The sequence below is a fragment of the Blennius ocellaris genome (genome assembly GCF_963422515.1).
Source record: "Blennius ocellaris genome assembly, chromosome: 6".
NCBI classification, from domain to species: domain Eukaryota; kingdom Metazoa; phylum Chordata; class Actinopteri; order Blenniiformes; family Blenniidae; genus Blennius; species Blennius ocellaris.
The window spans coordinates 3,938,875-3,960,153 of record NC_137655.1 but is presented as its reverse complement, the minus strand read 5'-3'; the positions used below and the strand labels follow the sequence as shown (position 1 = coordinate 3,960,153).

At 49.4% G+C, this 21,279-nt stretch overlaps 2 protein-coding genes across 3 annotated transcripts; both read right to left on the bottom strand.

Moving 5' to 3' along the window:
- Positions 1 to 2,827: 2,827 nt before the first annotated feature.
- Positions 2,828 to 10,231, bottom strand: inhbb (inhibin subunit beta B; the record flags this gene model as incomplete). The annotated part of the gene is made up of 2 exons (XM_080498515.1): positions 2,828 to 3,678; positions 9,838 to 10,231. The coding sequence occupies 2 exons, from the start codon at positions 10,229 to 10,231 to the stop codon at positions 2,828 to 2,830; spliced, it is 1,245 nt and encodes a 414-aa protein (XP_080354641.1).
- A 2,439-nt stretch (positions 10,232 to 12,670) lies between these two features.
- klhdc3l (kelch domain containing 3-like) lies at positions 12,671 to 21,136 on the bottom strand. Of its 2 annotated transcripts, none has more exons than XM_080498489.1 (8): positions 21,073 to 21,136; positions 17,317 to 17,499; positions 16,577 to 16,659; positions 16,414 to 16,492; positions 15,725 to 15,771; positions 15,175 to 15,295; positions 14,895 to 15,084; positions 12,671 to 13,391 (listed from the first exon to the last, which is right to left on the bottom strand). In XM_080498489.1, exons 2-8 carry the CDS (start codon positions 17,474 to 17,476, stop codon positions 12,806 to 12,808), a joined length of 1,266 nt encoding a protein of 421 aa, XP_080354615.1. In that variant the 5' UTR covers positions 17,477 to 17,499; positions 21,073 to 21,136; the 3' UTR covers positions 12,671 to 12,805. The 2 variants fall into 2 exon arrangements, with proteins under 2 accessions (XP_080354615.1, XP_080354616.1); XM_080498490.1 differs by having other exon boundaries at positions 21,077 to 21,101.
- Between the last annotated feature and the right edge of the window lie 143 nt (positions 21,137 to 21,279).

Below are 21,279 nucleotides of genomic sequence, written 5' to 3'. Positions count from 1 at the left end.
AAGCCCTACTGCCCTAGATCATGGTGTCAAAGGATCGTATTTCACTTCATTTCATGACCTGTAGGCAATAGGCCATAAGTCAGAAGTGCAAAATTAAATGAATTGATAAAAAAAAAATCGAAAAAGACAAAGTCAACAAGCATCTACTCTTATGAAACGCTGCTGGGTGAACTGCAAGATGCTGATGGGGAAAAGAAGAAAATCAAGCACACTGCAGGAGTGTGTTGATTAAATTTGGGTGTAAGAAGTATAAATCCCGAAGAGCAGAGACATTAACATTGTATGTCTTCATTTGTTTATCGGGATCATATCGCAGTCACCATCACACAACATCAGACTTTGGTTTATCAAACTCTTGTTTTTATTTTATTTTGTATTTTATTTTGTACTCTGTGTTTGGCGCCTTTATTACTTACTGTGCTGGTGTTTCTATTTTTTGTCTTAAATGACATTGCAAGGCAATGGGAGAGTGTATATAGTACTTTGTTTTGCTGTGACTGACTGAAATAATTACTGACTGTATTTAGAATTGTCTCATGTGACAAAAACAATAAAAAAATTGATCACACACAAATAAAGCATGTAGCCCGGCTACACCAACTGAAAACGGCCCTGAAGTCAGTATTGTGTGGAATTTAGTCAAAATATTTAAAAATACAACACACACACACACAAACGTGATTCTACAGACTACTCATGATGTAAGATCATAAATATGATATTGTAGACCATTGCTTCTGCACTAATTCACAAATTTTCTTGTCGCTGTGGAAGCTCTCATCTTGTGCAGAGCTCAAGCTTTTTTTTTTTTTTTTTTTTGTATCAGCAAAATTAACCCTCAGAATTGGAAATCTAAAAGATGTTCCTGGCTCCAAATGGAAAAGGGACTTTTAAGTAGGACCATCCAAATATCACATAGTGATTAAAACAAATAATGTTGATTTCTAAGTATAGCACTTTTTTTGTTTTACGATGCCGGGGTTAACACAAAACAATCTGTACACTTTATATCTCAATAAGAAGACACAGAAAAGAATTTAAAGTTACAAAATATTTAAGAAAACATTTTATTTTACATAAACTGTACAGATGACATTTATTTGACTAAATGATTCTTAGACAGGAACTAAAAATAACTTTCTTATTAAATAGAAAACTGAAACAAAAAATAGAATTAAAGATGAAAACATGAAGTGTTGCTTCTTGTACAAAACAGAGAATGAAAATAGAGCTAAGAAATGAAAATCATATATCGTACCCTGATACAGTGGTAGGCCTTTTTTTTTTTTTTTTGTTCTTTTTTTTTTTTTTTTGCAAATGATCAACAACAGTATTGTACACAGTAACTCGACGGCCTCGCCATCTCGCTACAATAAGCTAAAAATCTTGGCCTCTTTGGTTCCATTAATTAGGTAAAATACATCTGAAACAAAAATTCAATTTACTTCTATAAAAATAACTTTTCAATGGCAGTTTATTTATTCATTTATTTATTTTTCTTTTGTTTCGCTAATCCCGCAACTTTTCAGTGCAAACGTCACAACAATCATTCGCTTTGGAAAGGAAGCGAAAGATTACATTTCAAGTATTGATAAAGAGTCGAGGACTGAAGTAGAGATAGAAGGAAAGTGAGCGGGAGAGAGATAGAGAGAGAGAGAGAGACAGAGAGAGAGCGAGGAAGTGGAAAGAGTTCAGTCTAATAGAGCATGTTGAGTATGGGTATAGGTTACTATACATTGCATAGCTCATGTGGCACTTATTTAGTGATAGGACAGGACACTCAGTACCCGTTAGAAGGCATTTTCTTTATACAAGTGCTATTTAGGGTGTGCATTTCAGTTTCTGCAAGTGCTGCACTGCACCGTGGCGACCCGATGGGCCGAAGCCGGGAGTCCCTGTGTCCGTCTCTGCTGAGCCCCCGTGAGGAGGGGGGGGGGTGGGGGTGGGGGTGGGGTTGTAGGGGGGCAGTTCTCTCTCACTCCCAGTGCACCAATGAAGTGCACTTGTGAGATCTGTCTTCACCTGGTTGTCATGGCAGCGGGGGGTCTGCAAAAGCTCTTGAAGGGCAGAAAGTCGAGGTAGAGGTTCCCCCCGGAGTCGACGGCGGGAGCGGACGACTACAAAAAAAAAAAAAAAAAAAAAAAAAGACCACAGCGACGGCGGCTCCGTTAAGTTTTGCCACTTGAAGGCTGTAAATCCTGCAAAGGCAATTAAGCGCTGCTGGTCCGATTCCACCGCAGAGGACAGCCAGACTATGTCTGCCTGCATAGTAGGGAAGTGCTGGTGTTCTGAAATGTGTCTACGCCGGTGAAGATAGTCAGTGCTACGTCGAAACAAGAGTCTGTCATGTGCTATAAAGTACAAAAGGGCGTTGGAGGAGCAGGGGGGGAGGGGGGAGAGGGGGGGGGGGATCATGAGTGACTGGGCCAACCTCCGACTGTCACTGGCTGAATCAGGTCTCTTTCCTTAAGCGCTTTTTATTGGAAATCTTCATTCAAAGAGGAGATGTCGAGCCATTATTTTTCGACTAGAAATGGCAAACTAGAGAAAAGTAGCATTTTGGTGACTTGTCGTTCCCTTCTTGTCCCGTCGCCGAGCAGCCGGTGGAAAGAGCTCGGGACATGCGCACGCTTGTGCCGCGCAGAACACGCGGACGCAAACGCCCGCCGGCGGTTTTGTACCGCGCGTGCGCCGCTCGCACGCGCACAGCAGGTGTAGATATATTATAATATGTGTACCGTATAATAGCATCCAGTTTGTACAAAAAGTCGTTGCGGACCGGTCCAAGTTCGGATGGCAGAAAGGGGGGGGGGGGGTCGCCGTGGACTCAGGCGCAGCCGCACTCCTCCACGATCATGTTGGGCACGTCCCGCTTCACGATGTTGTACTCGTCGTCGAAGTAGAGCATGGACATAGTACTGAGCTTGGTGGGGATGCAGCAGGAGTTGACTGAGCCCGGGCTCATCCCCCGCATGCGGTACTGGTTGACCACGGCGGTGTGGAAGGACGAGGCCGAGCCGGGGACGCCGGCCATGTAGGCCGGGCAGCTGCCCTCGCAGTAGTTGCCGTAGTAACCGGCCGGCGCGATGATCCAGTCGTTCCAGCCGATGAGGCGGAAGTCGATGTAGAACTGCTGCCGGCAGCACAGGCCGCCGCTGCTGCCGTCGCACTCCAGCCCCCGCTTGCGGATGCGGTGCTTGCCGTCCACCTGCCGGGCGCGCACCACCAGGAAGGGGCGGTGGGCCGGGTCGCCCGGGTCCACCAGCACCGGCGCCACGCCCGCCGCCTCGCAGCCGTCGCAGTGCACCTCCAGGTCCTGCCGCCGGTTGCCCTTCCCGAACACGGCGCGCACCGCCTCCGACAGGGGGAAGGTGTGCCAGCCGCTGCGCTTCAGATCCACCCGCTTCTCCACCAGGGCCCGGCGGCCCGCCCCTCCTCCTCCACCTCCTCCTCCTCCTCCTCCACCTCCGCCACCTCCCGGGCTGCCGTCCGTCCCGCTCGATGCCCCCGGCTCCTGGTAGTGGATCCTGACTGTCACCTTCCTCCGAACGCCCTTCTCCGGACCGGCCGGCAGCACGCGGAAGTACAGCCACAGGTTGGCCTGAGACACAAACAGGTTCTGGTTTCCCTCGTTGGAGACGAGGAAGTACAGGCCGGTTTTGGCCGAGGTGTTCTCATCTGAGGGAGACACAGGAAAGAAAACCAAGAATTTATCATCAATCGGACTCTTACAAGACATTTGATTTATATCAACAGTTTTAGAACAGACAAAGTATGGTTGTTGTTTTTTTACTCTGAATGTCATATCAACACTCACAATGAGGATCCAATTCATTCTAAATAAGTAAAAAAAAAAAAAAAATTCTATAAAAATTGACGTAGTAATTTGATATCCGACCAAAAAGATCAAGATGGATGAAGTAAAATAAAAGCTGGCAAACGGATTGCAGGAAGAAACAAAAAGGATCATCACAGATCTACCTTTACGTTTTTCCTTATCGTTTTAGGGAGCAGCAAGTACAACATCATAAATAATATTTTTCTGAAGGCTCGTTCACCCAGATGTGTGGATTTGATTTCCAACGTCAGGATATTTAAGACACTATTGTTTGAAACATGTGAACTTTTATTTGTTTAGTCAAATCAGTACATGTGAAAAAATGTATTTTGCTTAAACTGGATTGACTGCAAGTGAAGTTTGCTCAGTTTTAACATCACATTTCTGTTACTTCAAGTTACTGTACATCAGAACCCCGGTCATGTGACCATCCCCATGACAACGGAGTAAACACAGTCATGCCCCGAAGGCCAGGACGCCTGGTTCCAGATTGTTCCACAGCTGCAGGTTCTTGAGATGCGTTGAATTTGAGTGTATTTCATTGATTCCGGGAGAAAAACACGCAGTGTGTGCTCGCTCAGAAAGCCGAAAGCCTCGCTCACAGGCCGCGGCTTTGTTTTTAGAGATGTGTTTTCCTCTTGTTTTCCTCTGTTCCTCCTCAATCACTGTGTCAGGTGACCTCTGTGGCAGCTCCTGATAGGCCAGCTGTGACAAGGCCAGTTCTGGGATCAGGCCCAGTTGGCTTTGGGAGCACTTTTTGTAAGTGACATGGGCCAAGGGGAAAAAAAAAAAAAAAAAAAAAGAAACAGCGAGAGAAAGACAGGGAGGAGGACAACTTGAGGGAAGGAGGGAAGGATGCAAGCAGGGGAGAAGGTGGGAGGGCTGGCCGACACGGCCAAGGGCCCCTCCGAGGGGGGGGAGGGGGGGGGGGGGGTTCAATGAGTTCGTCGATAGCGCCCAACCCTGGGACCCCCAACCCTTACCCCACCCCTTCCCACCCTCCCTCCAGGAGGGGAGAGAGACAGCACCCCGAGAGTGACAGCACAAAAGCCCCCAGCGAGGCGGCGGGAGACAGCCGCACCGCGGCCCGCCATTCACACGCGTGGCTTTCCAGTGGCGAGGGGAGAAAAAAAAAGAAAAAAAAAGAAAAAGAAGCATGATGAGGCAAAAATAAAAGCCATTTACATGACACTGGAGACTTTCTATAGCCGCACAATGAAGAGATCCCGGGTGTCTAAAGGTGGCGCTCGGCACCCCCCCCCCCCCTCCCCTCCGCCCCCCCACCCCCCCCTCCGCCTGGCACTTTTTCCCTTCCCTTCCTAATGATGTCTTCCAAATTACCCCCGAGGTAACTTGAAAGGTTTCTATTTCAAGAGACTGGGTACAATGTAACCAAGAACAGCAGCTCCCTTTGAAAGCGGCTAAATTACTTTGTTTGCTGACTGATTAGTTTGTGTCAATGTCAACAGGTGGCCACCAAAGATTACCCCCCCCCCCTTACCCCACAAAACCACCACCACCACCACCACCACCCTGCTTTACCCGCCCGCTGCGAGGCGCCTCACGCCTCTTCCTCCTGTAAAACTGCGGCTTTACATTCAACCCGGGGGACCTGTCCAGACCGGCTCGGCGCTCTGCAGCGCGTCAGCTGAGGCACTTCACACACATGAGCAACCATCCGTGTGCAAAGACACACACACACACACGCACACACACACACACACACACCCATCCCCGACAGTGAGCAATGCTCATCACAGCCCTTGTGGGTAAAAGTATTGCAGGGCTGGAATCTATCCAGATTGAAAGCAACACAAAGGAATCAGCTGAACGGGACTCTGGAGCTACAAGTAACTGACCTCAGCTCAGTCGCTGCCGCGCGCTCCTACAAGCCTCGACAGCTCAGGAGAGAAGGGGTGGTGGTGGTGGTGGTGGTGGGGGTGGGGTGGCGGCAGCAAACAGACAGTGACAGCGTGACAAACAGGCAGGGTGCGTGTGTGTTGTGGGGGGGAAAAAAAAGCTTGTCTTGTTTGTTTACGATGCCAGTTATGACTTTGTTTACCAGTCGATTGGCGCTCGCGCTTGAACCGTGTTCCCCCGGGACACCCAAATCAGGTGCAATTAAAGCTCTCTCTCTCTCTCTCTCTCTCTCTCTCTCTCTCTCTCTCTCTCTCTCTCTCTCTCTCCCACAGAGTGCAGAGGCCTGCAGGGCTGACAGGTTTTTGGCATTTTGACACACAGAACACTCAGACAGCAGCTCAAACTGACGCCTTTGCACAATATGCTCCAATGTCATACTCGAGCCCGAAAAAAACCTGAGTGTTAATGGATCCGCGGGCCGGGGGGGGGGGGAGCACAGTGTCGTCACTTGCGGTTTTCAGATATCTGACAACATCTGTTTGTTTTTTCTATCCACCAGTCAAGCATGACATAATGACCAGTAACTGACTCGTTATCGTGGTACGCATGTCTGAATATAAGACTTTGTGTCAATTTGATATAGACTCTGTTATACTGGCTGCATGACTGGATCAGGACATCTCCAAAACTGCAGCTTTAAATATCTTGACTTGTGTAAATAATGTGAGGATTCTCTGTTTTTCTGACGAACAACAAAGGATCTAGACAAATTCTCCCCGTCTTTGTTGGTTTTGGTCTCCCACCCAGAAGCCTTTGATCAAATTCCCAGTAATGTGCCTGCAGCAAACACGGTTAAAGTGAGGCTGCACTGATAAAATACACTCGGGCATCGGCAGGAAAGGACAGAAACAGTGATTGGCTCTTGACCTTAATGTCGTGCTCCTTCCCATCAACGCCAGGCAACATGTGAGACACCGCATGTTTGCGCTCCTACTTCTGCGGTGAAGGACGTTTTGTGTCATCGCAAGACGGACGTCTCAGATCTGACCTCAACCGTTTCTATCTCGTGTTTACCGGACGAACGGACAGACGATGGATGGATGGATTCATCGCCGGCAAATCCACTTGCTTCCTTTATCTTAAAAAAGTGAAGAGAAAGTGAAATTTCCATGGCCTGCTGTATGCAGTGTGAGAACCTTCCACAGTCAGGTCTGTCCAAAGAACCAATTGTTTTTTTTGGGGTTTTTTTTCAATCACAAACTGGTCTGGACACGCCCCGCCTGACCCTGCGCTGGAAAAAGAAGCTGCAGGTGATTACCAGGCAGGCGGGACACCTGGGTGGGCTCGGGTGGATAAAGAGCCACTTCAGCGTGTCTCCACCTGCGCCGCCATGATGGAGGAGGCCGCGGCGGCTCCACAGCTCATTACTCAACGCTGCCGCGGAGGAGACTGGAGGGTGGGGACGAGCGCGGTGGAGCCCCACGCCGAGATGGCCCGGGGAGAGGAGAGGTGAAGCCGAGGTGCCTCTCTGGAGGTCACGGCTGCTGTCGGAGCGTTGCGATATAAATTTTTGATAGCGTTTCATAAAGGCCTGGCATGACGACGAGCCGCCGGAGCCCCGCTCAGGCTGAAACACAAACACCCCCCCCCCCCCCCCCGTTTGCAAGTGACTGTGGAAAATGTCTGGAGCCGGTCCAGCAGTGCCCTGTGACTGACAGCTCCCCAGTGAAAAGAGCCGTGTCCCGGAGTAAACCTGCCAACCCGATCCTCTGGGAGGAACCGGGCCGGAGTCGATGACCTCCCATAATGAAGTCTTAATTTTCTGAAGTCCTGGACCACTTGGCTGCGGGTTCACTGGGTTCCAAACAGCTCCAGCGGGGCAATGGAGAACAGCAATCTAAACTTCTTCTGCCATCCTCTACCAGGACCCAAACACCCCCCCCCCCCCCCCTCCTCCACTCCCTCCCTCCCTCCCCTCCCCTCACTTTTCTCTCTCCGTCCTCCCTTGTTCCCCTGCCTGTGTTCCCCGCTCCGCTCCCGTGAATACGGGACATCAAATCCCTTGGCGAGGGACCCATGACAGGGGAGAAGCAGATTGGCACCACCTCCCCCTCACCTGCCCGGGGCCGGCTTGGCAGACCTCTTACCTCTGCGCCACTGCAACCAGAGATAAGGGGCTGCGGTTAACCCGTGCTGAGTGGGGTGGGATGGAGAGGGGAGGGGAGGCGTTAGGGGGAGGGGAGGCGTTGGCGGGGGGGGGGGGGGGGGGGGGGGGTGAGCAGAGGACACGAGCTGACCCTCACACAAACACCTATCCACATCCATTGGCTGCTGCTGAGCTGCTGGCTAAACATATGCCAACCTCACCCGCCACCCCTCCTCCTCCTCCTCCTCCTCCTCCTCCTCCTCCTCCTCCTCCTCCTCCTCCTCCTCCTCCTCCTCCTCCTCCTCCTCACCCCTCCAACCCGCCTCATCCCGAGACAACAATTCAGGCTCCCTCATGCTTGCGGGGACAAGCCTCTCCCCCGGCTCCCGAGCATTGTGGGGACCTCGCCTCAGAGCCATTGCCCCCACGGCTGGCAGCATCCGATCCTGGCGGGGGGTGGTGGTGGTGGTGGTGGAGGGAAGGGGAGATGGGGGGGTGTTTGGGGTGCTGGGTTGGGGGGTGGGGGTGTGGAGGGGGTGAGCCAGCTGGCCACGAGGCAGACGGGGTCTAGAGAGCAGGGACCCAAGCCAGCTCCATGGTACAATGCTACACAAAGGTGTGAGGGAGAATAGTGTTTGGGGGGGGTGGTGGGGGGGGGGGGGGGGGGGGGGGGGGGGTGAAGAAAACAGCAGCAAAGGAAGAAGATGAGGGGCTTCAGAGGCACCGAAAGAATTCTTCGACGCTGCAATATGAGCATACGCGCAACATCAACTCGCAGACCGTACCCCCTGCACCCGCCCACGCTCCTCCACCCCGATCAAGCCGACTCAGATACCTCGTGCATTATTCCCCGCAAATTTCTTTTGTCTTCCCCGTTTATTCGTTTTTCTTCTTAAAAACCTCTCCTCCGCTCTTCCTTGTCCTCGTCTCCTTCACGTCGTTCAGCGGGATCACGTAGTGCTCTTATAATAATTGCCTGGCTTTGTTCCCTTGTCATGAAGCTGCTCAGATCATTCCCATTGGAAGGCAGGAGCTCGCAGTCCATTCAGGCTAATTGTACCGCACAGCCGAGGGGAAAACACAGGCACTCCATCGAGTTATATATGGGGGGGGGGACGCAACAATGACATCCAATTTTGTTGTGTTTGATTATATGTGTTTTTCTTTTTGTTAAACCAATATTATGTGCCGTGGATTGTGTCCTCACAGAACCAAATGACAGTTACTGGGTCCTGTCAAGCAAAGAAGATTTTCGGTGTGTGTGTGTGCGCGCGTGTGTGTGTGTGTGTGTGTGTGTGTGTGTGTGTGTGTGTGTGTGTGTGTGTGTGTGTGTGTGTGTGTGTGTGTGTGTGTGTGTGTGTGTGTGCGTGTGTGTGTGTGTTTGGATGGAGAGAGGAAAGGGTGTTCTCTTTGGACTTTTGAGAATTAGTTAGATACACATTCTTAGAGGAAGGGATAAATGGCCAATTGAGGGACTTTGTCTGTATTTAAAAGAGGGCTTTATACATTGGAGTATTGAGTGTGAGCTCAGCTTTAGTGATGAAATTGGATTCAGAGGTTCTTTTTATCCCCTAGACAACACATGGGGTAATTTAAGGACTCTGTCTTTAGTTTCATTTCTTTTTGGGATTTCCAGCGGTCTGAAATGGGGGGGGGGGGGGGGGGATTTAACGGGAGCCGCTGGCTTCAGGCATGAGTGATGTAATAAGATGATGAAAATGATGACTACACTGGATCCCATTAGTTTATGGCCATTTTTTTTTATTGAACAAGTGCAGAGGATGTCTCTGCCGGGCAAAGAGACCGGATAATCTTCTGGCTTAATCTATGAATGAGACTGATTTGAGGTTACGAACTCACCTGCCATCGCTTCACCCTCCACCCCCCACCTCCACCCCCAGCACCAGCTGATACGCTCAGTCAAAAGGTGAGCGGGTTCACGCGAGGGTCGATTTTTTTTTTAGACGCGCACCGTGAATTATTGATCATTTACCTGATTCGGCGAAGCTGATGATCTCCGAGGTCTCCGCTTGAACCTCGTTGCTGTAGGCGGCCTGCCCGTCAAAGCTGGGGATCTCCACCCGGCCGTCCTCGCGCACCTTGCCGGCGTGCAGCCTCCGCAGCGCCGTCACCATCGCAGCCTTGGGGATGGGATGCGTGATGTTGGGCCGGTCCCGCATCTGCAGCCGGTTCAGTATGTGCCTCTTCACCGCCTCCAGGAAGTCTATGTTGAGCCTCTCCGACTGGTCGGACGCCCTGAGGCCGCAGGACGCGCACGACTCCTGCTGGGGCGCGTCTTGCGGAGTCTCGGCGCCGGCCGCCGCGCCGCGACGCGCCGAGAGGAGGCAAGCCAGCAAGCAGCACAGCGCCACACTGTACACGCTCATCTTGCTGACAAGGGATCACTCTCTAAATCTTACCTCTCCCCGCTAAAAAAAAAAAAAAAAATGTAATTAAATAAATGATAAAGCTTCTTTTTTTTTTTTTTTTCTTTTTTAAATTCTACAACTTTGCAAGTTCCGAGGGAACGTCCAACCGGTGCTCCAGAAAACCAAACACAAAACAAACAAACAAATAAAAGTGAGACACCTCGAGGGAGGGGGGGGAAAAAAGAATCCACTGAAAACCTTTTGTAATCCCCAAAACACGGAGCTCAAACTACAAGGCTAATTCCCTCCACTCATCATGCATTCAGCCTCTTATCCAGCGCCACAATGTTAAAAAAAGAAAAAAAAGTTCATCTCTCTCTGATTGCAAGGCGCACTCGGGAGTTTGGATTGTTGACGAACTTGTGTCAGACCACGTTTGCTTCAGAATGTGCCAAAACAAAAGAGGACAAGCACACCGCCGAGCCCATAAATCAAGAAAGCCCTCGGGTGTCCAAAAGCGTTCAGTCCGCTCTTTCCCATTCAAACACTCAGAAGGAGAGAAAGGGCAAAAAAGAAAAAAAAGAAAAAAGAAGCTCCGCTTCTTCAGTCCAGAAGGAGCGCAGGGTGAAGTCCCCCGTGTGTTTTCTTTTTTTGTTTTTGTTTTGTTTGTTGTTGTTGTTGTTGTCTTTTCGCGCCTGGGTTTGTAACCGTGTCCGGTGCGCTTGCTGCTGCTGCTGCTGGCCAGCTCTCCGTGCGTCCTGTGCAAAATCCTGCTCACGGAGACCCTTTTCTCTAGTTGCAATCACGGGGCTCCACACACCCAAAGTTTTTATACAGGAGTGGAAACCACGTGGGGTTTTCCACCAACTGGACGCGAGGGATTACTACGTTTCCAACAGCCACTACTCACCCCGCCGATTGAACAAGGTTTTATTATGGTAACACGCCGGCCCCGGAGAGGTTGCATAATTTTCTCTCTCTCTCGCTCTCTCTCTCTCTCTCTCGCTCTCTCTCTCTGCCATAAATTGAGCGAGGTTCCTTTTTATGTTGTTTTTTTTTATTACATTTTTTATTTTTTAAAAAAAAATCGCAACCGCAGACTGTGTGAGACATAATTCGATCATCCGCCTTTCAAACCACAAAGTCTCCAGAAGGTTGAGTGACGACACGGTGCGCTGTCCGGATTGATGCCAGCTCACAGCTTCCAGTCAATCCCAGAGATCAGAGCTGCAAAGTCATGTAAAACATGATGGAGACAAATATTACAAGCCGCGGGGGGGGGGGGGGGTCCCCTCGGGGGCCCCACCGGGGCTCCCGTCAGACGCGCTAAATCACCCAACGTGGGCCTGCATGTAAGCGGAATACAAAGCAGATGTTTTCAAACGGAATGCTCCCATTTCTCACTGAAAATATACAATAAAAATAAATCAACACTCGATGCGGTGAATTAAAAACTCGAGTGAGGCGTCCGCGCTTTAATGATTGTGGATTAAGCAGACGAACACCGCCATCTACCGATAGATTGATGTCATTGCATGCTGCACTGAGTTGTACAGCAATAGTTTTTTTGTTTGTTTTTTTTATTAGATGTTTCCCTGCTTCAGTAAACCTGAATCTAACGGTCATTTCGTCACTACAAAGGCTTCTGATTGTTAACAGTGTTTCAACATTAGATTTGACGGATGCGGTGTAGTGAGTCAGTCCATCACATCTTTGGTCACCACGGTTTCAGCATGAAAGCCCGTATTTTTAATGTGTGAAAATTCGGGGAGTTACGATGATTGTATTTGGACTACTCCTTCCTCAGTAGAAATAATAAAGGTAGAAAAACAATTTCCCTTCGGGGATGAATACATTAATCTAATTATCTATCCATCCATCTATCTATCTATCTATCTATCTATCAAGAGTAGAAACAAAGGGGCGCACGGATGCCCCATCCAAGATGGCGGCCGCGCGATATGTCCGCTCCAATCGAGGTATTTCACCAGCGTGACTAAGTGAGGTCATAAATCGGCCCTGCCGTCATTATGGACGTCCGTGGAAGAGAACACAATAATGACAAGTAAATACTATCATGAAACAGCAGTTAGCAGAAGTGATAAATTAGTTTTTAAATGTGTTAAACACGTCAGCAAGCCACACGGTGACGCGTTCCAGCGCCGAGACTCGTCTAGACGGACAAACTAAGCAGAGAATTATGCTGATAAACTGACACAGTTGCGGATAGATGAGCCACATCTGTTCCCTCCCGGTTTGTTTACTGATGTCGTGAAGTGTGATCTGGCTTCTGTCCCGCAGTCAGTAGTGTGTGTGTGTGTGTGTGTGTGTGAGGCGACTCTGTATATTATATTTGTTATGACACTAAAGAGCTCTCAATTATACGATATTGTGTTTAATATGTAGCTGACAAACAGGACAAGTGGGGAAAAAAACGGGCATAGTAACAATAAACTTTTATTTATTTATAAAGTTGAGTTCATTTTAAACCACAAAGTACCAGTCGTTCTGTGTGCAATGAATGCAGACGATGGGAACATCAGTAAATATATTGGATGTGTTTATGGGGGGGGGGGGGGGGGGGGCTGGCTGCTAGGAGTCACAGAAGGTGAGCTGCCACACGGAGAGGGGACTGGGTGTGGAGCAGGGTCTCCCCCCCAGCAGCAGCAGCAGGTCGGGCAGGTATTGCGCAATGTCCTGGTACTGCTCCTCGCTGTAGCTCCACGACCTCCTGAAGCCCTTGTTCTCCAAGATGGTGCAGTTGGGCGTCCACAGCACCTCCCTCCTCCTCGGAGCCGCCGGCTCGGGGGGCTCGGGTGGCGAGAGGGACACCTCCTTGAACGTCTGCAGCTCGATGGCGCCCTCCGAGCCCAGGAAGCTGAGCTGCGCCGGGAAGCATTTGTTTTGAAAGGGCCGCTGCGTGCAGTCCTGCGGGGCCGGCGCCGGGACCAACGCCGGCCCCGGGCCGTAGCCCTGTCCCAGCCCCACGCAGCAGTGGTGGATCTTGGCCGGGGGGGTGGAGTCTGCCGGCGTGTCCACCTGGCTCCAGGCCTGAGCCGCGAAGCTGTACCTCCACAGGCGGTTGTTGGGGGCGCCCTGGCACTGGCCTCCCCCGAAGAGGAGCATGCTGCCCCGGTGGGTGACGGCCGAGTGGCCCATCAGGCGGGGGGGTCCGGACCTGAGGGCCGGTGGGAGGAGGGGGGGGGGGGTCAGGAAGGAACACGGGAACAACAACACAGGAAGTGCGATGAAAGCCCAGGAAGAAGCGATATCTCGGAGTTCTGCACTCACGGGTCTAACTGCCTCTGACTCACGTTCGTCTTCTTCCATCAGCGAGAGACTTTTTTTTTTTTTTTTTATCACTTTATCAAATTCATCTGGACCTCCAGGATACAGATAAAGCAGCCCAGTCATCCAGCTCGGTTATTCTGACTGTAACTTTATGAATTGTTCACGAAATCAATCAGACCAATCGGCTGCCTTCAGCACTTTATGTCATTTTACTCAACTCAACTCAACTTTATTTATAAAGCGCTTTAAGCAGCCGTAGCTGAGACAAAGTGCTGTACATTAAAATAAAAATATAAGAGGCAAAATAAAAACATTAAAACAATAAAAACAATAAAAAAGTTAAAGCAATGAAAAGAATCAGATGGTAAAACAGTAAACAAAACATAAAAAGTTGAAACAATTCAAAAAAACGAAGGCACTAAAACCAGAGCAGTCTCACGCTGAGGTAGAAGCCAAAGAATAAAAATGGGTTTTAAGACGAGTATTAAAAATGTTAACCTGAAACGGCTTCAGGTAAACTTTATAATGGTTTTACGTTAAGTGCAGCTGTGAGTCACATCATATTCAGCCTCGAGCCACACAAGCTGTGATTAGCATTAGCTCAAATAGCAGTTAGCTGGCGGAATGTTGGCAGTTTCCCCCCTCAGGCTGCTGTGTCATTAACTTCCAGATTATAGAGCATCTTCCTCCACTAACTGGCGGACCGGCTCACAGCTCAGCAACACGACAATAACACAACTCTGTGCACACTATTCAAACAGATTTAATTGGCAAAGTAATGCTTACTTTTCAAACTAAATAGTTACTTTCTCAGTAACTGGTGAACCACTAGTTTTTAAAGAAGTCACTCAGAACTAAATCAGCTATTTTTCCCGGCCTCTTCAATTTGTGTGGAAAGCAGAGCTGTTTACAGAGACTTTGTCTTTTCCACCCTTGTAAAATCAACACGTGAAGATTTGAGTGCACCTGGCTCTTAAAGGGGCCAAGTCCAAATGGCCCTGCTTTAACGGGGCCGGCGATGTTCACTGTGCTGAGTGGAAGCTCTCCGACACACGACCTCAGTTTGGAACGGTGGAGAACTACATGTCATAGACTTTTCCCCAATTGTTGATTTTCTTTCTGTCCCTTTATTTAGCCAGGAGAACCTCATGGAGATGATGAATCTCTTTTCCACGTGTGTCCTGGAGAGCTGGGGATGTTATGTGGACTTATTAAAGGCAATCTGAGACCCCGGGGTCTTTCTTTGTCTTTTTATATTTTACTATGACGCCCATGTGAAGCTATGAGTCCGGAATGCTGCTACATGAAAGGTGATTCCCCCGCCGATAAACACTGTGCCGTCATGAATAAGTAACGTCGCTCCAACCGGATCCTTCCCTCCAGGACTCACTTGTTTTTGAGGGACGTCCAGGTGTTGCCGCTGGACGTCCACCTCCACAGGTCGTTCTGCTCCCGGAGGCCCTTCAAGCCCCCGAACACGTACATGCAGCCCTGGTGGGCCGCGGCCGAGTGTCCGTGTCGGGGGCCGGGGCCCGACGAGTCGTTGAGACGATCGCTCAGCAGGGACCACGCCATGGTGTCTAACACACACACACACACACACACACGCACACACAAGACGTTTGCGTCGAGGACGTTCACGGCACCGGAGCCGCAGTTTTCACACTCACCGAAATCCAAACGCCACATTTCTTGGGAGGAGCCTTTCATGTCGACGAATCCTCCGTACACCACCATCTCGGAGCCGAGCGCCACGGCGCTGTGTTGTTTCCTGTTGGTCGGCATCGACCTCTACGCAGAAACACAAGACGACACATGGTGTTCACCGCCCGGCGGTCGGCGTTCTCGCCGTAACAGCGAGAAGGCCAGGGTCTGAACACCGGTCTATACAACTGTTTGGAGTTTGAATCTTCCCCCTGAGTGTGTGTGACAATAAAATCTAACTTCCTGAAGCCACTAGGCACTGTCTGTTCAACAAATGTTTGAAAACACACTTCATTGCCACTCGTTCAGACTCAATCTGCAACCCAAGAGTGCCATCTGGTGGAGAAAATATAGAAAGTGGTTCATGAATCGTCATTGAAGCGTCATTGGCCTTCACTACTCAACTGTGAAGATATAATATTAAGAATTAAATCTAAAATCTGTGCTCGAGGTATAGACGATGGATGGATGGATCCAAAACGTTTCTGCCTTCTCTGACATGAAAGCACAGGATACCTGCGAGGAGCTCGTCTTTCCTTGGCAGTGAACCCACTTCTGCTTCGCTGAAACACACCAAGCAAACGCGACACGCACACTCAATTACAACGTACAGGAACCAGCTGTTTATATGAACTCGTGATGCCTTGATGAGTTCTGACGGAACGACATGAATTGAGCCCGATGGAGAAGTGATTTAGACCAACGTCGCCAAGGAAGTCGGGCTCAGTGCTAACATGTAGCCGCCAGCTAGCTTCTATGAATAACGACACGTTAGTAATCTGACTGTGCAGGTTCGACTATTGTTGATTTGACCTTTTTTAAAGCTGCTTAACGACAATGTTTGGTGGTCCCCTCCCCCACCCCCGCTTTTTTTTTTTTTGCACAACCTCACACGTGATTCTAACATTATCTAATAATTTTGACAGAATGGATCTAAAAAAAAAAATCACAAAACAGAACAAACCTGAATGGAAAAAAAAATAAACTTTTTTTCTTTGATATTAGAAATGGGAGCGTCAACACGCCTGCGTCACCCTGAATGAGTCATGTGACGATGACGAGGCGCTCCGTGGCAGCCCTGTCGTGCTTTACGCAACGGCTGCGGCGCGCAGCGGTGAGCCAATTCACAAGCGAGGCAAGCTGCGGCAGGTTTTTCCAGGTGACGTTCGCGGCGATGTGCATCACCCGCGTTTGGAGGAACTCACCGATGTCAAACACCCAGAGGGCACATCGGCACCTGGTGTACGCGGAATCCAGCATGCCTCCGAACACATAGAGGAAACCCTGGAAACGGAAGGACATGAAATTACAAAATAAACTGCGGGACATACTTTCTGGAGGGGAGCTGCAGGAGTCCGTTCAGTTTACCTGGTGAGCCACCATGGTGTGTTCCTCCAGCTCCTCTGGCGCAGCTTCGCCCGCGCAGCTCAGCTCCGTCCAGTCATCGTACACTGGAACCGCACGGACGTTTGTCAGCTTTTGCCACCCGGCTCGGGGCGATGTTCAGTTCACCGCCACCTGCCTCCACGTGAGGTTCCGGGCGGTACATATCGGATCGTTCTCGTGGGAAATGACGATATCGTGAAACTAAGCAAACGGCGCCGATCAATACCACGCGGCAAAAATGGGTTGATCCAAATAAGTCGGTCCAAAGCATACGGAGATAACGTCTGCCTGGTCATGAGTATTTTACACGGAAACTCGACCTGCAATTATTTTATTCAAGTGAGAGAAGAAAAGAAGAAAATGCCAATTCCATGATTGTGCTGTTTAATAAATACTGTATTGGAAAAATACCTGTCGTGATTTATAATCTTCATTGTGGGCACTGGTCCATATAAACAAAAATATACAAGTACATAAGTAGAAAGTAGAAAAATAAATGTAAAAAAAAAAGCAGGTAATTATTAGCATATATGAATGTAGTGTGGACAAGAATGTTTTAGTGTAGACAGGGAATCATCACACTGATGCATCAAAAGTGTTGATTTCAAGCAAAATATGTATGTATATATATATATATCGTGTATCGTGACATTGCCTCAGAGTGATTGATAAAAGGCCGTATTACCCATCCCCAGTCCACACGCCGACCCAGAGGCTCTTACCGACGCTGTACTTCCAGAAGTCCCTGAGGGAGCGCTTCCCCCGGCCTCCCAGGAGGAAGACGTGTCCGTCGTAGCTGCAGCACGCGTGCTTGTAGCGGTCGCGCGGCGCCGGGTCGCTCTGGGGGAGCGCCGTCCACAGACTGGAGACAACTCGACTCATCTCCAGCCTCACGGGAGCATTTTCTAAAAAAAAAAAAAAACAACAACGACAACAAACAACTGCTCTATGTTAAGACATGTGCCACATGTTGGATTACTCCCGTGAACGGGAAACAAAGCACAGCTGTGGAAGTGCCTCCGCTCTGCACGCTGCGGCTGGAAGGGCCGCCACGCTGCGACGAAAGCCGCAGGGGGTCGGGTGTTGTGGTTGTGGGGGAGCGTTGCTCCTTCGGGTGCTCATCTGGGACCGAGAGTCGCCGAGCACCTGGCTGGTTGTCAGGCGGCGAGCGGCAGTGAAACAACTGGCTTTCTATGCATAGAACCACCATCATGAGCCAGAGGGAGCCAAACTTTCTTTAAAAAAAAAAAAAACCATATATATATATATATATATATATATATATGTATATAACCTCAGTAGGATGCTTTCTATCCGACTCCTTCACACGCTGCTGTGAGTCCAATTAAAAGGTTTATGTCATGCAGAGTAAATGAAATTTTAATCTGTTCTCACATGTTCGCCTCCTATTTAGTGTGTCAATATAACCAGTTACCGCTTTTGTGTGCTACAGTTCATTCCCTGAAACCGACGACTCATTTCCAGCAGCCCTTTGCAATATTCATGAGGCAGGCGTCAGGTAACGGGTCCCGGTTTTATTTTTTTCTTATTTTATAGCACAAAACACAAGACTTGATATAAAAAAAAAACCCCAACAAAAACAAACGTTCACTCAAGTAAAAGCTTTGTAACCTGTGTGATTGGGTTCCATTTGCCTGCATAACCTCCGACAATGTTGTTGAGCTTTTGTTTGTGTTGAGTTAATTCAGGGTGTAATAAAGTAATAAAATATCTGATCGGATTTTTCACGACAAATTCTCTGTAGTTTTCTTTGATTTCCAGATGTTATTACCGTCAACAACAAAAGCCAATGTTTATATTGTTGTTCAGTTTGTTCTGGCTTTACATGGATCCCTGATACTCTTCTGGATCGGCTGTTTGGATGTAGGGATTTCACATTTTCTTCAACGAATGAGTCGACGTAACGAGGCCCAGGTTTTCCACTGTGACTCAGGAGGAGCTGCGGGTTTTGCAAGTGCTCACGCAAACCCTGCAATCTCTTTGCATTATCTACCTGTCACATGAGCAAACGGCTCTGAGGCGTTGAGCCTTGAAGCAACACGCCCAGCCATGCAGCGTCCAAACACTCCGGGATCAGAGTGAAAGAATGCAGCACTTTCGGTCACAACAGGAGTGGCGTTTCCCAAGAGTCCTCTTCACTTTCATTGGAAAGGAAATGCCTCTGAATTCACTACGTTTTAGGATTATTAAAAAAAAAAAAAAAGTTTTTTGGGTGTGACTAAGATAAGGCTGGCACACAGGACGGTCACTCCAGTGAATACCTGTACAATGAAGTGGAAACTCAGTAAGATGAGTCACCAGGTCGGCTTGTACTCGGGTCATAACGGTGGAATCGATGGATGGATGGATGGATGGATGGATGGATGGATGGATGGATGGATGGATGGATGGATGGATGGATGGATGGATGGATGGATGGACAAACAGGATTGGTATTTGGAATACACTGATCAACTTATGAATGGGAGTAATGAACAGGACTTTGAATTGATAATTGATATCATGACACCCCAGGTTCCTCGACCATGTCCCAATGATGTTTCCTCCATGTCCCCTTTATGTTTCCCCCATGTCCCCCTGATCATTCCTCCATGTCCCGCTTATGTTTCCCCCATGTCCCCCTGATGTTTAACTCCCATGTTCTCCTGATGTTTCCCCCATGTCCCTCTGATCATTCCTCCATGTCCCCCTGGATTTTTCTCCCATGTCCCCCTGATGTTTAACTCCCATGTCCCCCTGGACTTTTTCCCCCATGTCCGCCTGATCTTTCCTCCATGTCCCCTGGATTTTTCTCCCATGTCCCCCTGATTTTTCTTCCACGTCCTTGTGATGTTTCTCCCATGTCCCCCTGGATTTTTCTTCCATGTCCCCCAAATGTTTCCTCCATGTCCCCCTGATGTTTCTCCCATGATCCCATGATGTTTCCTCCATGTCCCATGGATTTTTCGCCCACGTCCCCCTGATGTTTAACCCCCATGCCCCCCTGATCTTTCCCCCATGTCCCCCTGATGTTTAACCCCCATGTCCCCCTGATCTTTCCTCCATGTCCCCCTGGATTTTTCTCCCCATGTCCCCCTGGATTTTCCCCCCATGTCCCCCTGATCTTTCCTCCATGTCCCCCTGGATTTTTCTCCCCATGTCCCCCTGGATTTTCCCCCCATGTCCCCCTGATCATTCCTCCATGTCCCCCTGGATTTTTCTCCCATGTCCCCCTGATGTTTAACTCCCATGTCCCCCTGATGTTTAACTCCCATGTCCCCCTGGACTTTTTCCCCCATGTCCGCCTGATCTTTCCTCCATGTCCCCTGGATTTTTCTCCCATGTCCCCCTGATTTTTCTTCCACGTCCTCGTGATGTTTCTCCCATGTCCCCCTGGATTTTTCTTCCATGTCCCCCAAATGTTTCCTCCATGTCCCCCTGATGTTTCTCCCATGATCCCATGATGTTTCCTCCATGTCCCATGGATTTTTCGCCCACGTCCCCCTGATGTTTAACCCCCATGCCCCCCTGAGCTTTCCCCCATGTCCCCCTGATGTTTAACCCCCATGTCCCCCTGATCTTTCCTCCATGTCCCCCTGGATGTTTCTCCCATGTCCCCCTGATGTTTAACTCCCATGTCCCCCTGGATTTTTCTCCCCATGTTCCCCTGGATTTCCCCCCCATGTCCCCCTGATCTTTAACCCCCATGTCCCCCTGATCTTTCCTCCATGTCCCCTTGGATGTTTCTCCCATGTCCCCCTGATGTTTAACTCCCATGTCCCCCTGGATTTTTCTCCCCATGTCCCCCTGGATTTTCCCCCCATGTCCCCCTGATCTTTCCTCCATGTCCCCCTGGATTTTCCCCCATGTCCCCCTGATGTTTAACTCCCATGTCCCCCTGGATTTTTCTCCCCATGTCCCCCTACTGCTTCCTCCATGTCCCCCTGATGTTTCCTCCATGTCCCCCTACTGTTCCCTCCATGCCCCCCGGATTCCCTCCCTCCCTTTAGCCGGTTGAGATTAAAAAACAAAGAGCAGTGGTGATTTCCACCAGCAGGCGGGTTTGATGGGTCTTCTCCCCGCTGCTCGTGATGGGTGACACCCGCCTCACGAGCCCCGTAAAAACCCGTTAACTCGCTGCGGCGACACCCCGGAGAACCGTCTGCCCACCACCACCTGTTTTCACCGTTTTATCGGGATAAAACGACAACCTCCACCAACGTTAACGAAATTTTTTTTGTCGTCCTTCTATAAGTTTAACGGAATAAAGTGTCAGAAGCAGCTGAAGCTCTGCGACAGATACTTTGAAGAAGAGGAAGTTTCTCAGAACACTTCTCACGACCCCTGACGTCTGATGCCAGCGAGGCACAAGACAGTGTGTGCTGTCGTCTTTAAAAAAAAAAAAAACTACTTTCAACTTTAAAACATTGTTTGCTCAATGTAAAAGTAGGTATAACGCTTAAATAATCACAACTTACTTACGATAACCGTCCCCCTCTTCTTCAGCTTGGAGTGAACGGTCTTGTGGTGCGTTCATGGCAGTCGTAAACTGGAACTCTAAACCTCTTCAGATTGTAAACGGGTCTTGTGGTGCGTTCATGTCATGTTGGAAAACTGGTGCTTCATCCACGGATTGTAAACGGGTCTTGTGGTGCGTTCAGTCGCATCGTAAACTGGAGGTTCAT

Excerpts from the sequence above, each read along its gene's own strand:
- klhdc3l (XM_080498489.1), bottom strand. The coding sequence starts at position 17,476 with ATGAGTCGAGTTGTCTCCAGTCTGTGGACGGCGCTCCCCCAGAGCGAC. Across the intron at positions 15,772-16,413 it reads CCTCTGGGTGTTTGACATCG|CGAAGCAGAAGTGGGTTCAC; the intron begins GTGAGTTCCTCC and ends GGTGTGTTTCAG. Across the intron at positions 15,085-15,174 it reads AATGTGGCGTTTGGATTTCG|ACACCATGGCGTGGTCCCTG; the intron begins GTGAGTGTGAAA and ends TGTGTGTGTTAG.